Below are 19,943 nucleotides of genomic sequence, written 5' to 3'. Positions count from 1 at the left end.
AACAAATAATAAATTCCTTGATGGGCAATAATAAGTTACTCAAAGAATTATTGGGGCAATAATAATATAAATTAAGAACATTTAAAATTTATAAAGACAACAACATTTTTATTTTAATTAAAGCCATTCTAATTTCATTGGTGCTTCTGTTATCATTACATTAATATGACCACAAGTCACATAAATTTTTTATTGTTCACGCAATTTTGAATGTTATTTTTAATAATTATTGCCGAAATAACATTTGTAAATAATCATCGCTCTGAAATATTTTTACTTTTTGGATGGACCCTTAACTGAGAATGAATTAGTGATACAGCAATACAGTACATATGTTTAATGTGGCTCTTTATTATGTTCTGCCTGCACAGAAAGCTCAGAATGCATGTGGTTTGAGCACTCTCTCTGGCCATAGCCATTTTCTGTCAAGCTTATTGTGAGTTTTCAGTGAGCTTCTTATGAGTTTCTCCTTTCTTCTTTCTTTCTTTCTTTCATAATTTCTTCCTTTTCACCTCCTAGAAACAGCTAGCTAAATGTTAAGTAGAATCTGATTGGTTGTTGTTATGGGCAACATCTCAACTTCTAAAATTCCCATGCTTTAGTAAATACAACCCTAAGCCTCAAAATCACCTATTACTGTATATCTGGTGACTTTGAGTGGACAGTCATAATAATCTTGCTGTGATTTTCCATGAATTAAAACTTGCAACCTTTTACATTTCCCCTGTGTCTAACTGGATTTAAGGGAATATACATGCCACATATTGGGGTATACAGTATAATCTTTAAGGATCCGCTATACAAACATATTGGCAAATTAATCCAACAGCATGTTTTCCAATTACCCATTTCCTGAGTCCCCCTTCCCCCCAGGGTGCTCTCAAACCATGGATTATCTCAGTGTCTGACTGAGCTCAAGTGAGGAAACTTCTACACTGCTGCAGCTGATGAAATGTCCCCATTGATATCTTCAAGGGTCTTAACTATGATTTCAATCTTTGCTTTTTCTCCCTCTGACATCGGTCAGCAACATAATTCATTGGGCGACTCTTATGAGTGCAAGCAAGGTGAAATCCACCTATATTTGGTCCATTTCCTGATAAAGGTGAGCTTTACATAGTAGATATTCTCTCCAATCAAATCAAATTCTTATGCAGGTGTCACAGTACTATTCACAGCTGAGTTCTGGGGCTAGTCTTTGGCTGCTGTTTACTATCCTGTAGTGAAGCCAAAATGTAACAGAACCCATGGTACAATGATTGCACCCTGGTAACCAATGTAAGTTTGCATATCTAAACCTGTACCAATACAATAAACAGGAATTATTTTTAAAACAGATAAGAAAGGGGAATTTCATACCTCCCAACATGACCCTCTCCAGGAGGGACACAATGCTCTGCTTCTGGACTTTTCTCTTAATTTGTGATTGCCATCACCTGTGTTGAACAGGTTTATGGATAAGAAAGGTGTTTCGCCACAGGTGATGGCAATCATAGATTAAGAGGGAAGTCCAGGAGCAGAGCATTCTGTCCCTCCTGGAGAGGGTCATGTTGGGAGGTATGGGATTTCTTCAGTACCAGGTAAAGTTAGGAAACTGGAGTCCATTTGTCAAAAAGGCAAAACTTGCGGGCTAGTACATATTTTCTTTAGTATTTTTCTGCTGTTTTATTTTAAATGACATTATTTTGTCATTAAGCTGTCATTTAGGGTGCTGATGCAGAGTTGAATGTACTGTATGCCTGTTGGCTGGGCATCAGGTGATGCAGAGTCATATTCATCTAAACTTACCACTAAAAAGGTGTAACTTGAATGTAATGGGGTGTTCCCACATTGTCAAAGTTTAGTAAGGGCTTGTCATAGCTGTCAGCTAGAGAGAAGTGGGCCCAGATGGATAGCTATATACCAGTGATGGCTAACCTTGACACTCCAGCTGTTGTTGAACTACACATCCCAGCATGCCCTGCTACAGTTTTGCTATTTGGCCTTGCTAAAACTGATGCAGGGCATGCTGGGATGTGTTGTTCAACAACAGCTGGAGTGTCAAGGTTAGCCATCACTGCTATATACTGTAAGGAAACATACAAACTTTTAAATGAGGAACAGTTTATAAACATTTCCCCCAATATGTTTAGTTAAAATGAGTTTCCACATAAGCAGCAAGTAGCAAACATATAACATAACACATAACATAGTATAATCTTTTCTATCTTTGCAGGATAAAACAAGAATGGAGCTTTATGTTGGAATGCAGAAATAATGGAATACCTCAATCTGTGTACTTTAAGAATGGTTTTGTAGACCCTGAGCTTAAAACCTTGGATAAATATCAGAGAAATTACATCATTGCCAAGCAGAGTCTCTGTGTTAAACCTGAAACAGACAAATATATTTTTAACCTTCATGGGGAGGATTGGGAGGTAAGTCATACTGATTGCACTCTGCAGCCGTTCTGGAGTACAGTCATTTTTTCCAAATTTGATTTGCATAAAAACAGTTTACGGCTGTTATTTTTTTTTAAATTCCTGTTTTGAAAACTGCTATTTTAAAAAACTGTATTTATTTAAAAACATTTTATGCTCATTTTGCAGGACTATAGCAGGGCGATATTCCACCCTGTGCTGGCCCTGCCCCCTGAACAGGTGATATCATGACATCATGGCAAGAGGGCAAGGCCACCAGGATCAGGAAGGAGATGAACGCCCATAGTGTCCTAGGGATGGGTAGCACTGAGGTGGCGAATGGAGCATGCTAATGATGCTCCAGACGGCTCTCTAGGCTGCAGGGTGCCATTCCAGGAACACTACAATCCAAATGCTGGTGTCATAGAGGAGTTGCAGCACTGTTTGACTGCCCTAGTTGCAGCTCTGCCATTTTCCATTACTAATGTTCTAAAGTGTCCTCACTATCCTTTTAGCTGTATTTATTTATTTATCTCTCTTTATGTCCATATTTTATGTAGTCTCTGTTTTACCCACTATCCAGCACTTCAGAGCACTGTGCACCTTACATATTAATAATAATAATAATAATAATAATAATAATAATAATACAGGTTGAGTATCCCATATCCAAATTTTCTGAAATACAGAATATTCCGAAATACGAAATTTTTTGAGTTAGAGAGTGAAATCTTTGTTTTTTGATGGCTCAATGTACACAAACTTTGTTTAATACACAAAGTTATTAAACATATTGGCTAAAATGACCTTCAGGCTGTGTGTATAAGGTGAATATGTAACATAAATACATTCTGTGCTTAGACTTAGGTCCCATGGCCATGATATCTCATTATGGTATGCAATTATTCCACAATACGGAAAAATCCGATATCCAAATTATCTCTGGTCCCAAGCATTTTGGATAAGGGATACTCCACCTGTAATAATAATAATGAGAAGGAAATGTGAGTTCCAACAGAGTTGGTATAATGATGCAAAGATGTAAATAATAAGAAAAAGCATGTTCTTTAATTACAATTTTAAAGAACAGTTTTTGGCTGAGCTGCATAATTTTACAGGTAACAGGTAACACAAATCATATGAAACCAGGAAGTTATTAAAAATGTACATTTGTTTGAAATAAAATGTAAACAATCTGCAAACACCAAACCTAGCTATACTGTACACCACACTTACACAATATAAACATTTAGGTACAGTAGCACAAAGAAATAGAATTATGTCTTAATGAAGTACATTACAATATATGGACTGATTTAGAGTAATATGTAAAATTTGGCAGGGTACAGAATTTGTAGTCAGGTAAACCAAGTTGCACTTTAAGGAGCACAAATGCAAACTTTCCTTTTGCATGCAGAGTAAATAATGTGTGCTCCGGAAGGCTGGACACATCTACTGGACAGCAGTATTTTAGTTTTGCAAGATTGTTAAATACTAGTAAAGGGATATAGCAAAAGGTTACCTTGGTCTGCCCCCTGCTATGCCTCATCCTGCTCTGCCCCCTCTTTCACCACTACTCCACCCTCTGCACTGACTGGTGTTCTGCCCCTCTCTGCCCCCTGCTCTATTCCACTGCGCCCCCTCTATGCTGCTGTTCCGCCTAGATACCATTGATCCGTACCATCCCCAACGCATTCTCCTCTTCTCCAGCTAGGTCTCTCCTGTATTTCTAGCAGTGGGAGGTATTGGGCAACTGATGCGCACCCCAGCTTCATACATGTTGGCGAAGAGACACACCTTAGAGAATTATTATACAGACACTGTAACAGCTGAAATTTATACTATCCATCTTTTTTGATTTGGTGTGCCAGAAAAATTACTACTGGTTACTAATTTTTGTACAGTGACTGGTAGGGGCGAACACATCTGTTGATCACTGTAAGAATGTTCTGCCTTGTAACTGTTGTGTATTTTGTAATTATTTTCAACACATATAAAATGGTACCTGAGGTCAGTTACAGTACACATTCAAGCTACTGGTCAGACTCACTCTCGCAGACTGAATGCCCAGTGTATTGCAATTTAGTACAGCTAAGACCAGCACAGTAGGGGTCATACAGATATGGTGGTTGTTGTTGCTATCACTGATGCTTCCGCTGCATGGAGATGCAGCAGGAGGCGTCTATTACAAGCAGACTAGTAATCCGAGCTGCATCCTAGGAGGCAGTATTGGATTTCTCTCCCACCATCAGGTGGCTTGCAGCATCCATGTTGTGTGCAAGTTGCCAGTTGCAGAGGCCAGGAAATCTCCATCCTACGATGGAGATCCATAACCTCCCCCCCTAAACTGCGGCAACAGACCTCCGTTTTTCACAAATGGAGGCTGTTGCTGCCCCCTCCCCACTCACAGATGGCAGCAGTCAATCATTGATAGTCTGTTGCCATCCTACTTCCGACTTCACAGGTCCTGTTCACGCACAGACAGAATGGGTCCTGTGCATGTGCAGTCTACAGATAATTGGTACCTTGCTGCATGACACGCAGCAGTGACATAATGTAGGTACAACAACTGTAGCTCACCTATAGAACAGGTGATAGTTATAGGATAGATCATGATTCAGTGTACCATAATTATTATTACTTCTGATAATGATTATTTTTTTGCCCACTGGCTACTAGCAATTAAGACACCTATTGATTATGGGGAGTATTGATCTTTCCTGTTGCATTTAATAATTGTCTCACAACTTACAAAGAGGTGTCTATGGAAAGTTACACTTTATTATTATTATTATTATTATTATTATTATCCTTTATTTATATAGTGCCACAAGGGTACCGCAGCGCCCATTACACAGTACATAATAAAATGAGCAAACACGAAATCAGCACTTACAGTTCAAAACAATATAGGACAGGTAAGGAAAACCAGGGGTTAGGTGCCAGCAAAGGGAGTATGGAATATAAGATAGTGTAAGTAAGAAAAGGAAAGGCACTTGAGGAAAGAAGGCCCTGCTCTTACTTTAATGTTGTTTGTCATACCTACTGCACTCATCATCAGTGTTTTGGCATGTGTACACAGCACCACATTAAAATCTAGTACTACAGTATCAGTTAAGGACAGCATAGCGACAGCAGCCGCAAGACTACTGTAAGCTAATATGATTTAATCTTTATTTAATGTTCCAGCAATTATATAACTAGTAGTAGTTATTCATATTTGGCTAGTAGTGTGAATTGTTCTGTCTTTGTTCTGCAGCTGTACCTGAAAATCAGCAGCATTTTGTAAAATATAAGTAATGCATTTATTGATGTTTGGTATTGCTAATGTAGAGAAACAACATATCTTCAATGATAATAAACAGTTAACAACACTGACAATAAAAAGTGTACAATTACCCAATTATGAAAAGCTAATACAAGGCCTAGTTCTACAGGTAATAATGACATCATAGGCGTGCACAGCTAATTTTATTAGGAGAAAAAACATGGTATTTATTCCTCATACTCAGACTCTCTAGTGCACCTCATAAATGTACTTGTGTGTTACACAATTAGGAAGGAGGGGTTAGTATTAGAGATGAGCGGGTTCGGTTCCTCGGAAACCGAACCCGCCCGAACTTCATGTTTTTTTTACACGGGTCCGAGCGACTCGGATCTTCCCGCCTTGCTCGGTTAACCCGTGCGCGCCCGAACGTCATCATCCCGCTGTCAGATTCTCGCGAGGCTCGGATTCTATCGCGAGACTCGGATTCTATATAAGGAGCCGCGCGTCACCGCCATTTTCACACGTGCATTGAGATTCATAGGGAGAGGACGTGGCTGGCGTCCTCTCCGTTTATAGAGAAGAGAGTGAGACAGTAGAGAGAGACACAGTAGTAATTTTGGGGAGCATTAGGAGGAGTACTAGTTACTTGCTGAAGTGATAGATAGTGTGACTGTATATTATCTGACTTGTGGGGGAGACACTGACAGTGGGGAGCAGTTAGAGTCTGAGAGCAGGACTCAGGAGTACATATAACGTACAGTGCACACTTTTGCTGCCAGAGTGCCACACTGCCATTGTGACCACACTGACCACCAGTATAATATATATTGTGATTGTCTGCTTAGGAGTACTACTTGCAAGTTGCTGATAGTGTGACCAGTGACCTGACCACCAGTCGCCACCAGTTTAATATATATATATATATATATATATATATATAATTGTATATAATATATATATAATATTGTATACCACCTACCCGGTTTTTTTTTCTTTTCTTTCTTCTTTATACATACTACTATAGTAGCTTACTGTAGCAGTCTGCGGTGCTGCTGAGCTGACTGTGTCCAGCAGGTCCGTCATCAGTCATTACATAATAAATATATATACCTGTCCGGCTGCAGTACTAGTGATATTATATATATATATATTGATTTCATCTCATTATCATCCAGTCTATATTAGCAGCAGACACAGTACGGTAGTCCACGGCTGTAGCTACCTCTGTGTCGGCAGTCGCTCGTCCATCCATAATTGTATACCACCTACCCGTGGTTTTTTTTTTCTTTCTTCTTTATACATACTACTATAGTAGCTTACTGTAGCAGTCTGCGGTGCTGCTGAGCTGACAGTGTCCAGCAGGTCCGTCATCAGTCATTACATAATAAATATATATACCTGTCCGGCTGCAGTACTAGTGATATTATATATATATATATATTGATTTCATCTCATTATCATCCAGTCTATATTAGCAGCAGACACAGTACGGTAGTCCACGGCTGTAGCTACCTCTGTGTCGGCAGTCGCTCGTCCATCCATAATTGTATACCACCTACCCGTGGTTTTTTTTTCTTTCTTCTTTATACATACTACTATAGTAGCTTACTGTAGCAGTCTGCGGTGCTGCTGAGCTGACAGTGTCCAGCAGGTCCGTCATCAGTCATTACATAATAAATATATATACCTGTCCGGCTGCAGTACTAGTGATATTATATATATATAAATATTGATTTCATCTCATTATCATCCAGTCTATATTAGCAGCAGACACAGTACGGTAGTCCACGGCTGTAGCTACCTCTGTGTCGGCAGTCGCTCGTCCATCCATAAGTATACTAGTATCCATCCATCTCCATTGTTTACCTGAGGTGCCTTTTAGTTGTGCCTATTAAAATATGGAGAACAAAAATGTTGAGGTTCCAAAATTAGGGAAAGATCAAGATCCACTTCCACCTCGTGCTGAAGCTGCTGCCACTAGTCATGGCCGAGACGATGAAATGCCAGCAACGTCGTCTGCCAAGGCCGATGCCCAATGTCATAGTACAGAGCATGTAAAATCCAAAACACCAAATATCAGTAAAAAAAGGACTCCAAAATCTAAAATAAAATTGTCGGAGGAGAAGCGTAAACTTGCCAATATGCCATTTACCACACGGAGTGGCAAGGAACGGCTGAGGCCCTGGCCTATGTTCATGGCTAGTGGTTCAGCTTCACATGAGGATGGAAGCACTCAGCCTCTCGCTAGAAAACTGAAGAGACTCAAGCTGGCAAAAGCACCGCAAAGAACTGTGCGTTCTTCGAAATCCCAAATCCACAAGGAGAGTCCAATTGTGTCGGTTGCGATGCCTGACCTTCCCAACACTGGACGTGAAGAGCATGCGCCTTCCACCATTTGCACGCCCCCTGCAAGTGCTGGAAGGAGCACCCGCAGTCCAGTTCCTGATAGTCAAATTGAAGATGTCAGTGTTGAAGTACACCAGGATGAGGAGGATATGGGTGTTGCTGGCGCTGGGGATGAAATTGACAAGGAGGATTCTGATGGTGAGGTGGTTTGTTTAAGTCAGGCACCCGGGGAGACACCTGTTGTCCGTGGGAGGAATAGGGCCGTTGACATGCCTGGTGAAAATACCAAAAAAATCAGCTCTTCGGTATGGAAGTATTTCACCAGAAATGTGGACAACATTTGTCAAGCCGTGTGTTGCCTTTGTCAAGCTGTAATAAGTAGGGGTAAGGACGTTAACCACCTCGGAACATCCTCCCTTATACGTCACCTGCAGCGCATTCATAATAAGTCAGTGACAAGTTCAAAAACTTTGGGCGACAGCGGAAGCAGTCCACTGACCAGTAAATCCCTTCCTCTTGTAACCAAGCTCACGCAAACCACCCCACCAACTCCCTCAGTGTCAATTTCCTCCTTCCCCAGGAATGCCAATAGTCCTGCAGGCCATGTCACTGGCAATTCTGACGAGTCCTCTCCTGCCTGGGATTCCTCCGATGCATCCTTGCGTGTAACGCCTACTGCTGCTGGCGCTGCTGTTGTTGCTGCTGGGAGTCGATGGTCATCCCAGAGGGGAAGTCGTAAGCCCACTTTTACTACTTCCACCAAGCAATTGACTGTCCAACAGTCCTTTGCGAGGAAGATGAAATATCACAGCAGTCATCCTGTTGTAAAGCGGATAACTGAGGCCTTGACAACTATGTTGGTGTTAGACGTGCGTCCGGTATCCTCCGTTAGTTCACAGGGAACTAGACAATTTGTTGAGGTAGTGTGCCCCCGTTACCAAATACCATCTAGGTTCCACTTCTCTAGGCAGGCGATACCGAGAATGTACACGGACGTCAGAAAAAGACTCACCAGTGTCCTAAAAAATGCAGTTGTACCCAATGTCCACTTAACCACGGACATGTGGACAAGTGGAGCAGGGCAGGGTCAGGACTATATGACTGTGACAGCCCACTGGGTAGATGTATGGACGCCCGCCGCAAGAACAGCAGCGGCGGCACCAGTAGCAGCATCTCGCAAACGCCAACTCTTTCCTAGGCAGGCTACGCTTTGTATCACCGGTTTCCAGAATACGCACACAGCTGAAAACCTCTTACGGCAACTGAGGAAGATCATCGCGGAATGGCTTACCCCAATTGGACTCTCCTGTGGATTTGTGGCATCGGACAACGCCAGCAATATTGTGTGTGCATTAAATATGGGCAAATTCCAGCACGTCCCATGTTTTGCACATACCTTGAATTTGGTGGTGCAGAATTTTTTAAAAAACGACAGGGGCGTGCAAGAGATGCTGTCGGTGGCCAGAAGAATTGCGGGACACTTTCGGAGGACAGGCACCACGTACAGAAGACTGGAGCACCACCAAAAACGCCTGAACCTGCCCTGCCATCATCTGAAGCAAGAAGTGGTAACGAGGTGGAATTCAACCCTATATATGCTTCAGAGGTTGGAGGAGCAGCAAAAGGCCATTCAAGCCTATACAATTGAGCACGATATAGGAGGTGGAATGTACCTGTCTCAAGCGCAGTGGAGAATGATTTCAACGTTGTGCAAGGTTCTGCAACCTTTTGAACTTGCCACACGTGAAGTCAGTTCAGACACTGCCAGCCTGAGTCAGGTCATTCCCCTCATCAGGCTTTTGCAGAAGAAGCTGGAGGCATTGAAGGAGGAGCTAAAAGGGAGCGATTCCGCTAGGCATGTGGTACTTGTGGATGGAGCCCTTAATTCGCTTAACAAGGATTCACGGGTGGTCAATCTGTTGAAATCAGAGCACTACATTTTGGCCACCGTGCTCGATCCTAGATTTAAAACCTACCTTGGATCTCTCTTTCCGGCAGACACAAGTCTGCTGGGGTTCAAAGACCTGCTGGTGAGAAAATTGTCAAGTCAAGCGGAACGCGACCTGTCAACATCTCCTCCTTCACATTCTCCCGCAACTGGGGGTGCGAGGAAAAGGCTCAGAATTCCGAGCCCACCCGCTGGCGGTGATGCAGGGCAGTCTGGAGCGACTGCTGATGCTGACATCTGGTCCGGACTGAAGGACCTGACAACGATTACGGACATGTCGTCTACTGTCACTGCATATGATTCTCTCACCATTGAAAGAATGGTGGAGGATTATATGAGTGACCGCATCCAAGTAGGCACGTCAGACAGTCCGTACTTATACTGGCAGGAAAAAGAGGCAATTTGGAGGCCCTTGCACAAACTGGCTTTATTCTACCTAAGTTGCCCTCCCACAAGTGTGTACTCCGAAAGAGTGTTTAGTGCCGCCGCTCACCTTGTCAGCAATCGGCGTACGAGGTTACTTCCAGAAAATGTGGAGAAGATGATGTTCATTAAAATGAATTATAATCAATTCCTCCGTGGAGACATTGACCAGCAGCAATTGCCTCCACAAAGTACACAGGGAGCTGAGATGGTGGATTCCAGTGGGGACGAATTGATAATCTGTGAGGAGCGGGATGTACACAGTGATATATCGGAGGATGATGATGAGGTGGACATCTTGCCTCTGTAGAGCCAGTTTGTGCAAGGAGAGATTAATTGCTTCTTTTTCGGTGGGGGTCCAAACCAACCCGTCATTTCAGTCACAGTCGTGTGGCAGACCCTGTCACTGAAATGATGGGTTGGTTAAAGTGTGCATGTCCTGTTTATACAACATAAGGGTGGGTGGGAGGGCCCAAGGACAATTCCATCTTGCACCTCTTTTTTCTTTAATTTTTCTTTGCGTCATGTGCTGTTTGGGGAGTGTTTTTTGGAAGGGCCATCCTGCGTGACACTGCAGTGCCACTCCTAGATGGGCCCGGTGTTTGTGTCGGCCACTAGGGTTGCCTATCTTACTCACACAGCTACCTCATTGCGCCTCTTTTTTTCTTTGCGTCATGTGCTGTTTGGGGAGTGTTTTTTGGAAGGGCCATCCTGCGTGACACTGCAGTGCCACTCCTAGATGGGCCCGGTGTTTGTGTCGGCCACTAGGGTCGCTTATCTTACTCACACAGCTACCTCATTGCGCCTCTTTTTTTCTTTGCGTCATGTGCTGTTTGGGGAGTGTTTTTTGGATGGGCCATCCTGCGTGACACTGCAGTGCCACTCCTAGATGGGCCCGGTGTTTGTGTCGGCCACTAGGGTCGCTTATCTTACTCACACAGCTACCTCGGTGCAAATTTTAGGACTAAAAATAATATTGTGAGGTGTGAGGTATTCAGAATAGACTGAAAATGAGTGGAAATTATGGTTTTTGAGGTTAAGAATACTTTGGGATCAAAATGACCCCCAAATTCTATGATTTAAGCTGTTTTTTAGGGTTTTTTGAAAAAAACACCCGAATCCAAAACACACCCGAATCCGACAAAAAAAATTCGGTGAGGTTTTGCCAAAACGCGGTCGAACCCAAAACACGGCCGCGGAACCGAACCCAAAACCAAAACACAAAACCCGAAAAATTTCAAGTGCACATCTCTAGTTAGTATGGCCAGCAAGTCAGTCTTCTGATATTTGTTTGAATAAAGGTGTGTACACACAGTGAGATTCGGGCTAACCCCGATTATCAATGTGCGATAGGGACTAGGTCGGTATCGCAAGCCTAGATGACTGTGCTTGCGATACTATGTGCTATTTTGGCTAAGTGTCAATTTTGACTATCTCTACTACAGAGATAGTCAAAATTGACTTGCCTGCACAGTCTATCTTTTCTTGCGATACAGACCTCACGGGACCGCACATCGGTATCGCATCGGGATGGCAAGGTGACTTTTACCTTGCAATCTGCACTAACTTTTCTTGCGATTTTGACTATATAATCAAAATCGAAAGAAAAAATCTTACTATGTGTACACACCTTTAGATAGGCTGATTTGGAGTTTGCATCTCTGCAGTGCAGCTATTAATTTTCTTAGCTCTCTTTGAACCCTTGTTGTCAGGAAACCTTGGCTGTTAACACTGTATTCAAATTCTTTAATTTAAAAATTTTTAATTAATCAATCAATTTCAATTAATCAATCAATTTTCAATCAATTAATTGATCAATCAATGCTTTACCTGCCTGCCACTACATTCATACTCCGCCTCCATTTCCTTGTACGGCCCTGGGGCCTCTTTTAATGAAAACATTCTTTCTATGGGGTCATATAGTTTAAGAAACTGTCATCCTGTCTGTCACCGCTGTGCCGCAATGTTTCTTGGATGTGCAATATTATTTTAAAAGTAACTGCCATGGCTGTTTTGCTTAGTTTAGCCACCCAGCCTTTGGCCGATATTGGTGAACAATCTTTTGAACTGAGAAGTGGTCCCAATTGACTGGAAATAATGTAAATTAATGTTATTAAGGCATAAAATACTGTAGGAACAAAAATAGGTCAAAATTACATGATTTTAGCTGTTTTTATCAATTTTCAAAAACTCAAAAATGAAGACCGAATCTTAAACAAAATACTTTGGAATGGATTTGTCAAAACTGAAAACCAAAAACCAAAAGACAGAGGGTGGTTTTGTCAAAACAAAAACTAAAACACGAGGATCTGCACATATCTCTTAATTGCAATGATATTTTCTAGAAAATATTCTTAAATCTGGTCCCATAGCAACCATTCAAATTACTTTCCAAATATAGATGTTAAATATACTAAATATACAGTCCTGGTCTATACTTTCCTCCAGATAATTCAATCCTCTTGTGAATATAGAGGGTAATTCAGAGTTGATCGCAGCAGCAAATTTGTTAGCAGTTGGGCAAAACCATGTGCACTGCAGGTGTGGCAGATATAACATTTGCAGAGAGAGTTAGATTTGGGTGGGTTATTTTATTTCTGTGCAGGGTAAATACTGGCTGCTTTATTTTTACACTGCAAATTAGATTGCAGATTGAACACACCACACCCAAATCTAACTCTCTCTGCACATGTTAAATCTGCCTCTCCTGCAGTGCACATGGTTTTGCCCAACTGCTAACAAAATTCCTGCTGCGATCAACTTGGAATTACCCCCTGGTTTTGCCAAACTGCTAACAAATTTGCTGCTGCGATCAACTCTGAATTAGGCCCATAGTAACTAAACTAGCTTTTTCCAAAAATCATTGATAACACCACAATTTTTAGAGAGTCTTTAAAAATAAACAACAAAAGTTTTAGCAATAGCTGAGCTACGATCTCTGAGGATTCATGGATGTAAGTCATCTGGTGTAGGTGTTTCATTTATATTCATTTTCTATTATCTTTTCTGGTCCAAGATTTATCTTAACTATAGCAATACTTTTAGTATGGTGTCAACAGAATATTTCTGCTGTTCTCAGCTTATTCCTTAATATACAAAGAAGTCAAATTGTGACCAATTCACTATTTTCACACAGTAGTTCAGGGAACCAACATTTTATGTGTTTTACTATTAATCTAACTAAAAATTTTGGTTGGAATTGCTCTTTAGCTCATTAAGCTTTTTTTTCTTTCTATTTTCTATTTCACCCAATCTGATTTACCATTGTGGAATTCTTGCTGCTTCTAATTTAACTCCCACATAAATATGCAATTATTATGATTACATATTTTTAAATCTTTTCAATCTATTAGCTTTGTCGTTATGCCATACAGTAGTTAATTTTATTCTTTTATACTTTCATTTATGAGTGTGTGTATATGTCAAAGAAATATCTTTTACTACATCTGTGTGCATTGGAAATCCACGTTTTGATTATTTAAAATGCAGGTTTGTAGTCTGGCTTCTTCAGGAAGCAGTACTGGCTGTGGTCCCATGTTTCTAACAACAGACACCTTTCTATAAGTTTGTTGTATAGAGTGCCTTTTGGAATGTTGAATTCTTGACTTGCATTGCTAAGACTTATGGGTTAACAAGCAAACCCAACCCTTTTGCTCCTGTTTTTGCTCAAATTTTAAAAAGGCAAATGGGGACATTTTTAAAGAGAGGAGGGGACCTGCGTGCATCCTCTGTTGGGTGCCCCTTCCTCTCTGGCTGCAAGTAGACTATGGCCTAATACCAGAGTCTACTGCGCATGCGCAGGTTTCCAGGAACATGGCACCCGTGCCTTCTCCAGTACGCATGCACAATGCATCTCCAGTACGCATGCGCAAATCACTTGGAAATGGCTGCAGTGGCTATTTCCAAGTGATTTGTGTGCGCAGTGCAGAGCTGCTGCCGCAGGACTCCGGAGGGGTAAGTATAATTATATGGGTGTAGGGTGTGCAGTGTGGGACCCCCTGGACTCTGACACAAGCCCTGTATTCACTCTTGTGTAGTGGTCCACGCCACCACCTGAGGGGGAATATAATAGTGTAGTGACCAAAGGTCGCCACCGGGCCCGATGCGTGGCAAAGGGACACACTGCGCTTGCTGCTGGGATTCTGGCTGTCGGGGTCCTGGCATCGGTCTCCTGACCGCCGGGATCCCGCCTGCCGGGATCCCATACCGGTACCATAGAAACGCCTATGGCAATGCTTTTACTAGTAAGATCCTGCTCTTGAAAGCATTGCCTTCATTAAATGTTTTTTAATTATATTTTTTCTATTTGGTAAAAATAAAGCTAAACTGACCTTGATTTTTAGGAGTCAGAAACAATCTGTAAAAACCCAATAAGTGAACAATTTGTTCATTTACTGAAAAAACTGAGATGGCATCTAGTAATTGAATATTCCATCTGACCATATCCAAGGCTTCGCACATGGTCTTTTCTTTTACCTCAGACTACAGTATTAAATGATTACCCTTTTAAAACCTTTACCCATATGCATTGAGTTATAAACACTGTACTCTACATTGTTATTTTATAAAGTTGTAGTGGAAATTAGGCAGTACATTACCTTAGTATTTTGAGAGAAAAGCAGCTCAGACTCAGACAAACCAGAAACAAAAAAACATTATTAACCTAGTCATGCGACTTCAGGATCTAACCAAAGGCTTCAAAGTATAAAAGAAGACACTTGATCTGATTATCTGAGAAAACGAAAACATTTACTGGCAGTGTTTATTCACTGTCTTATTTACCCTGCTTTCCTTATGGCCACTAACAGCCCATGTAGAAAGGAGTGGTGAATTGCCAGAGTGCCATTTTAGGATTTTTATATGCCTCTAATGAAGCTGTCTGGTACAGGGAAATGCATTAGGCCTATATTCCGTTGAGCTTGTATGTACATACCTATGTGGCTGTGATTCTCTTTTACTGTTGGATCATTGGAATATTAGAAAGTTTCTTTTCCATGAAGGTCCTATTAGTAGGTATTTCACCATTTGAAATATTTTTCAAGATTTTTCAACATCAGCATGGGACTGCATATAGCTGCAGAGATTCTTTTATGCATCTGGTACTTCACCACTGTCATAGCTTACCAGATACCAGAGCTCGATTTCTAGATCCTGCAGTGCTGGCTTCCTAAGGCTGCTGTGGTCCCGCTGCAGGTAGGGGTCTGTCATCGACCATCACGATGACATAGTGGTGGGCGGCATTCCCCTCTGCTGGTGTCTGACCTTTTCGTGTTTGTCAGGTGGCCGCTGTTTCCATAGGGCACCGACCTATTCTCAATTTAAATGGAAATGTGTGACAAATGTGATGTCACATTTGGTGTGAAATTTGAATCTTCTCTCTATAAAAGGGAGTCTCTGAACACTGACTCCAGGGAGTCTCTGAACACCTTACCCCAGGGTGTAGACACAATGCTTCTTTGTGAAATTATGTTCCCTATTCCTGACACCCCTGTTTTCTGTTCCTGGTTCCTGCTATCTCTGTTTCCTGTTCCTAATTCCTGCCACCCCTGTGTTCTGTCCCGGTCTTGCCATTCTTGTGTCCTGCTCCTGGATCCCCTCACTGCTCCCGAGTCTCCCATTCCGTTCCGATCTAGTCTGTTGACTCTGCTATTATACACCTCACAGCCATATACCCATTCCGACACCAGTGTATACCAGCTTCGAACTATGGAACACAGACAGCTGTAACCTGCATGACAGGTGCAGCAAAGCCCAAACCTTCTTGTGGGGGTCCTTGGTGAAAACCACCATTACATTAGACCTTTCCCCTCTGTTTTGGGTATCTGCCAATCTAAAAGTATGGGTCAGCATCTAATTTCCGCCTGTGAATTGTGTCAACCACTCCCTTCTTTATGGACTGTATATGTGGAACTGGTAATTATCTTTTTCTGTTCATATAAAGGAACTTTATTTCTAGAGACATTTCTAACACTCACTAAATAGCTACTCCTCTATTTGGATTCCCCGTATAAGATGTGTGTTTTTCCTACCCACAATTTACCGCGTTGGGTATGTTTGCCCTGCGGTCAGGAAACCGGTGGTCAGAATACCGATGCCTGGATCCCGACAGTTAGATGGCTGGCAGGGGGCGAGTGCAACGAAGCCCCTTGCAGGCTCGATCTGCTCACCACGCAGCGGGTTCGGTGGCTCACTGCGCTCGCCACAGGTTCTATTCCCACCTTATGGGTGTTGTGGACACACACAAGTGAGAATAGCCAACCAGCAGGATTGTCAGATGCCGGGATCCCGCCAGTCACCTAGCCGCTGGTCACATAAACATAAACACTAATTTATGGAGATATATGTATTAAAGCGCAACGGAATATGCTGAGCTATATAAGAAACTGTTAATAAATAATACATAATTATACTGTATATGGATATTTCCCACCTTTTGTTTTGGTTTTAGAATCTGCATAGCAATAAAAAAAATTTCCATTAATATATAGTCTCACATGACTTATTTTTCCTTGGTACTGTCTGCACTTTGTATTGCGTTGTTATTGTTTTGTCTACAAAATCTGCATACATGCATATGAGTGAGCATGCGCAATACAAACTCGTACATTTTATAATAACCAAACGGGCATACATCCAACTCAAAATCATGTGGTTTGACTTAATGTTTATAGTAGATTTAGTCCCCAAGTGATAATGAACAGCATTTGCTCAGTGGAGGAATGTGTTCGTAATTCTCTAAGGCCTCAATTTGCAAGTTTTAAAGATTTCATTGGTGGATGATGGGTGTGAAATACAGTCAGAATGGGTGGATAGGGCACCCTTTGGCTAATTTTCCCTTAAACTGCGTACACATTAGACGATATGTCGTCCAATCTCATGGATCGGATTGACATATCAGGTACATCGTTCATTGTGTACCTGCTGTGACGCTGAATATGCATACTCCTGCGCGTTGTCAGTGACATCCTCTGTCGACCCTACATACAGGGCCAACGGAATACATCGCTAGCGAGGGCATCATGGCCACCACCGTTGCTTCCCCGCTGCTGTCATCAGCATCATCTAGTGTGTACCAAGCTTTATTATTTTTCTTTATTATTCTTAATAGTGATAGAATATTAGAAAATTGCAGGAAAATTGTGGATGCTGTAGTACAATATTCTACCACAAATTGTTGCTGCCGCACATCACAGAGAATTGAATAAGGTTCTACAGGAATAATTTAAGAAGCCAACACTTTTGATCCCATTAATGCCTGATATTTAAAAGGGTGATTATTTAACTACCTAGGTGTGGCTGTAAATCTAGTTCTGTAGTTACCTAATATTTATTTCATAGTTTTTTGGGGCACAAACTGATTTCTACTTTTATTAAAAAATTTCCCCCAGGCACTTGTTGGAAAATTATTGTGTCCAGTTTTTTCTCAATTGCATAGCATGAGAATTGGGAGCACACACATCCACGATAATTGAGAAATGGGTGCTATGGGGAACTTCAATTGGATGGTGGCCCCTAGTGTGAAAATAATTATCATGAAGCATGAAGCAGTGGAAAGTGTGGAGAAGCGAGCCAGTGGAGAAGTTGCTCATGGCAACCAATCAGCATGGAAGTAACATTTATAGTTTGCATACTATACAATTGTAAGGAGCATCTGATTGGTTGCCATGGGCAACTTCTCCACAGGCTCACTTCTCCACTCTTTTCACTGCTGAATGAATAGTCCCCTTAGGAAGCAAACATTCAATATGCTTCTGTGTGCTTTCATGCAGGGCCGGATTAAGCCTTGGGGGGAGGGCACTTCAGACAGGGGGAGTCCACCCCACTACTCCTGCCTGTTCCCTCGTCAGCATGGCATCCATGTATAATGCTATATATATAATGCTGCTTCTCTGTAGTGCCTCCCTGCTCCCTTAATGCTTATGTGTGTATGTCAAACTGCTGAGGAAAGGGGGGCATTATTTGCCACACAGCAGAGGAGGCCAGACAGAGTCCCAGGCAGACAGTGCTAACACTCCATTCCTCACAAAGGCACACACTGGGGCCTTGCTCCTCAATGGGACCCTCAGAGTGCACAGTGCGCAGAGCGGAGAGAGAACACTATCCGATGCTGCCATCATCCTCCCCAGCAGCACCGCTCCGGCACTTACCTGTCCAAGATGGGTATTTTTTTCCTCCTCTCCTCCTGTCAGCCGGCTGCAGTCTGGATACGGCGGTGATGGGGGCTAGGGGTTGCTGTGTGCTGCTACCGCTGCTTCTGTTTATCGATGGGGAACTTCATGCTGCAGCCGCTGCTTCTTCTGTGCATCTCCCTGTGGATGCGGCTGCACAATCAATGTTACCGCGACCAGGTCACCATGGTGGTCATTCCGAGTTGTTCGCTCGGTAATTTTCTTTGCATTGCAGCGATTTTCCGCTAATTGCGCATGCGCAATGTTCGCACTGCGACTGCGCCAAGTAAATTTGCTATGAAGTTTGGTATTTTACTCACGGCATTACAAGGTTTTTTCTTCGTTCTGGTGATCGTAATGTGATTGACAGGAAGTGGGTGTTTCTGGGCGGAAACTGGCCGTTTTATGGGAGTGTGTGTAAAAACGCTACAGTTTCTGGGAAAAACGCGGGAGTGGCTGGAGAAACGGAGGAGTGTCTGGGCGAACGCTGGGTGTGTTTGTGACGTCAAACCAGGAACGACAAGCACTGAACTGATCGCACTGGAAGAGTAAGTCTCGAGCTACTCAGAAACTGCACAGAGAAGTCTTTTCGCAATATTGCGAATCTTTCATTCGCAATTTTGATAAGCTAAGATTCACTCCCAGTAGGCAGCGGCTTAGCGTGTGCAATGCTGCTAAAAGCAGCTTGCGAGCGAACAACTCGGAATGAGGGCCCATGTGCAGTGACAGCGCAGCAGGCTCATAATCTCTTCCAGCACTGCGGTGCCTCCATGGCTTACAACAGTCACTGGTAAACAGTATGTATTCTTCAGCTGGGGGGGCCCTGGAACCGGGGGGCCTGGGGTGCTGAGCATCTGTCCCTTCCCCCCTTAATCCGGCTCTGCTTTCAAGTTCAGTTGACACAGCAAAAATGTACAGATCAGATCACTGCAAAATTCTCCTAGGCCGATTATACTGCAACCAAGGTTTGTGACAGCTCTGGGTTTCATTTTATTCAAGCCCACATTCTTAGATGAATAAACTAGAGCTAAGGACTGTGGGTGTTTAATTGCCATATCTACAACTAACTACAGGTCAAGAGTGTCATGGTGATCAAGGAAAGTTTTCTTTAAGACCTGACTTCATTATTTACTAAAAGAAAAACAACTGGAAATGGAATTAAAAGCAGCATCATTGTCAGTCTATTGAGTTTACTAGCAGCATGGAGCACAACTTTATAATATATAGTATAATAAGTCATGCTGAGTTGAAAGGTAGGAACCTGAAGGGTTTAGAAGTGAAACAGTGTATTCTATACAATATAACTATATTGATCTCTCTAATTACTTATATGTAAGTACTGTATGTTTCTATTGCTTGTCCAGAAAGTAAAACACATTTTTTTTCCAGTT

General features: G+C 42.3%; 1 protein-coding gene across 3 annotated transcripts in view; it reads left to right on the top strand.

Annotated features, from left to right (window-relative positions):
* The window catches only part of LRRC2 (leucine rich repeat containing 2), a 613,667-nt gene that overhangs the window by 129,422 nt on the left and 464,302 nt on the right, over window positions 1–19,943 (top strand). For 2 of the 3 annotated variants that reach the window (XM_063913712.1, XM_063913713.1), the window contains exon 3: window positions 2,216–2,417. In XM_063913712.1, the coding sequence (XP_063769782.1) occupies window positions 2,216–2,417 (202 nt within the window). Of the gene's footprint in view, window positions 1–1,027; window positions 1,106–2,215; window positions 2,418–19,943 lie in introns of all 3 variants that reach the window. The other variant, XM_063913714.1, reaches the window with a different exon arrangement.

This window comes from Pseudophryne corroboree, chromosome 1 (genome assembly GCF_028390025.1).
Source record: "Pseudophryne corroboree isolate aPseCor3 chromosome 1, aPseCor3.hap2, whole genome shotgun sequence".
NCBI classification, from domain to species: Eukaryota; Metazoa; Chordata; class Amphibia; order Anura; family Myobatrachidae; genus Pseudophryne; species Pseudophryne corroboree.
This window is presented reverse-complemented; position numbering and strand designations above follow the sequence as displayed.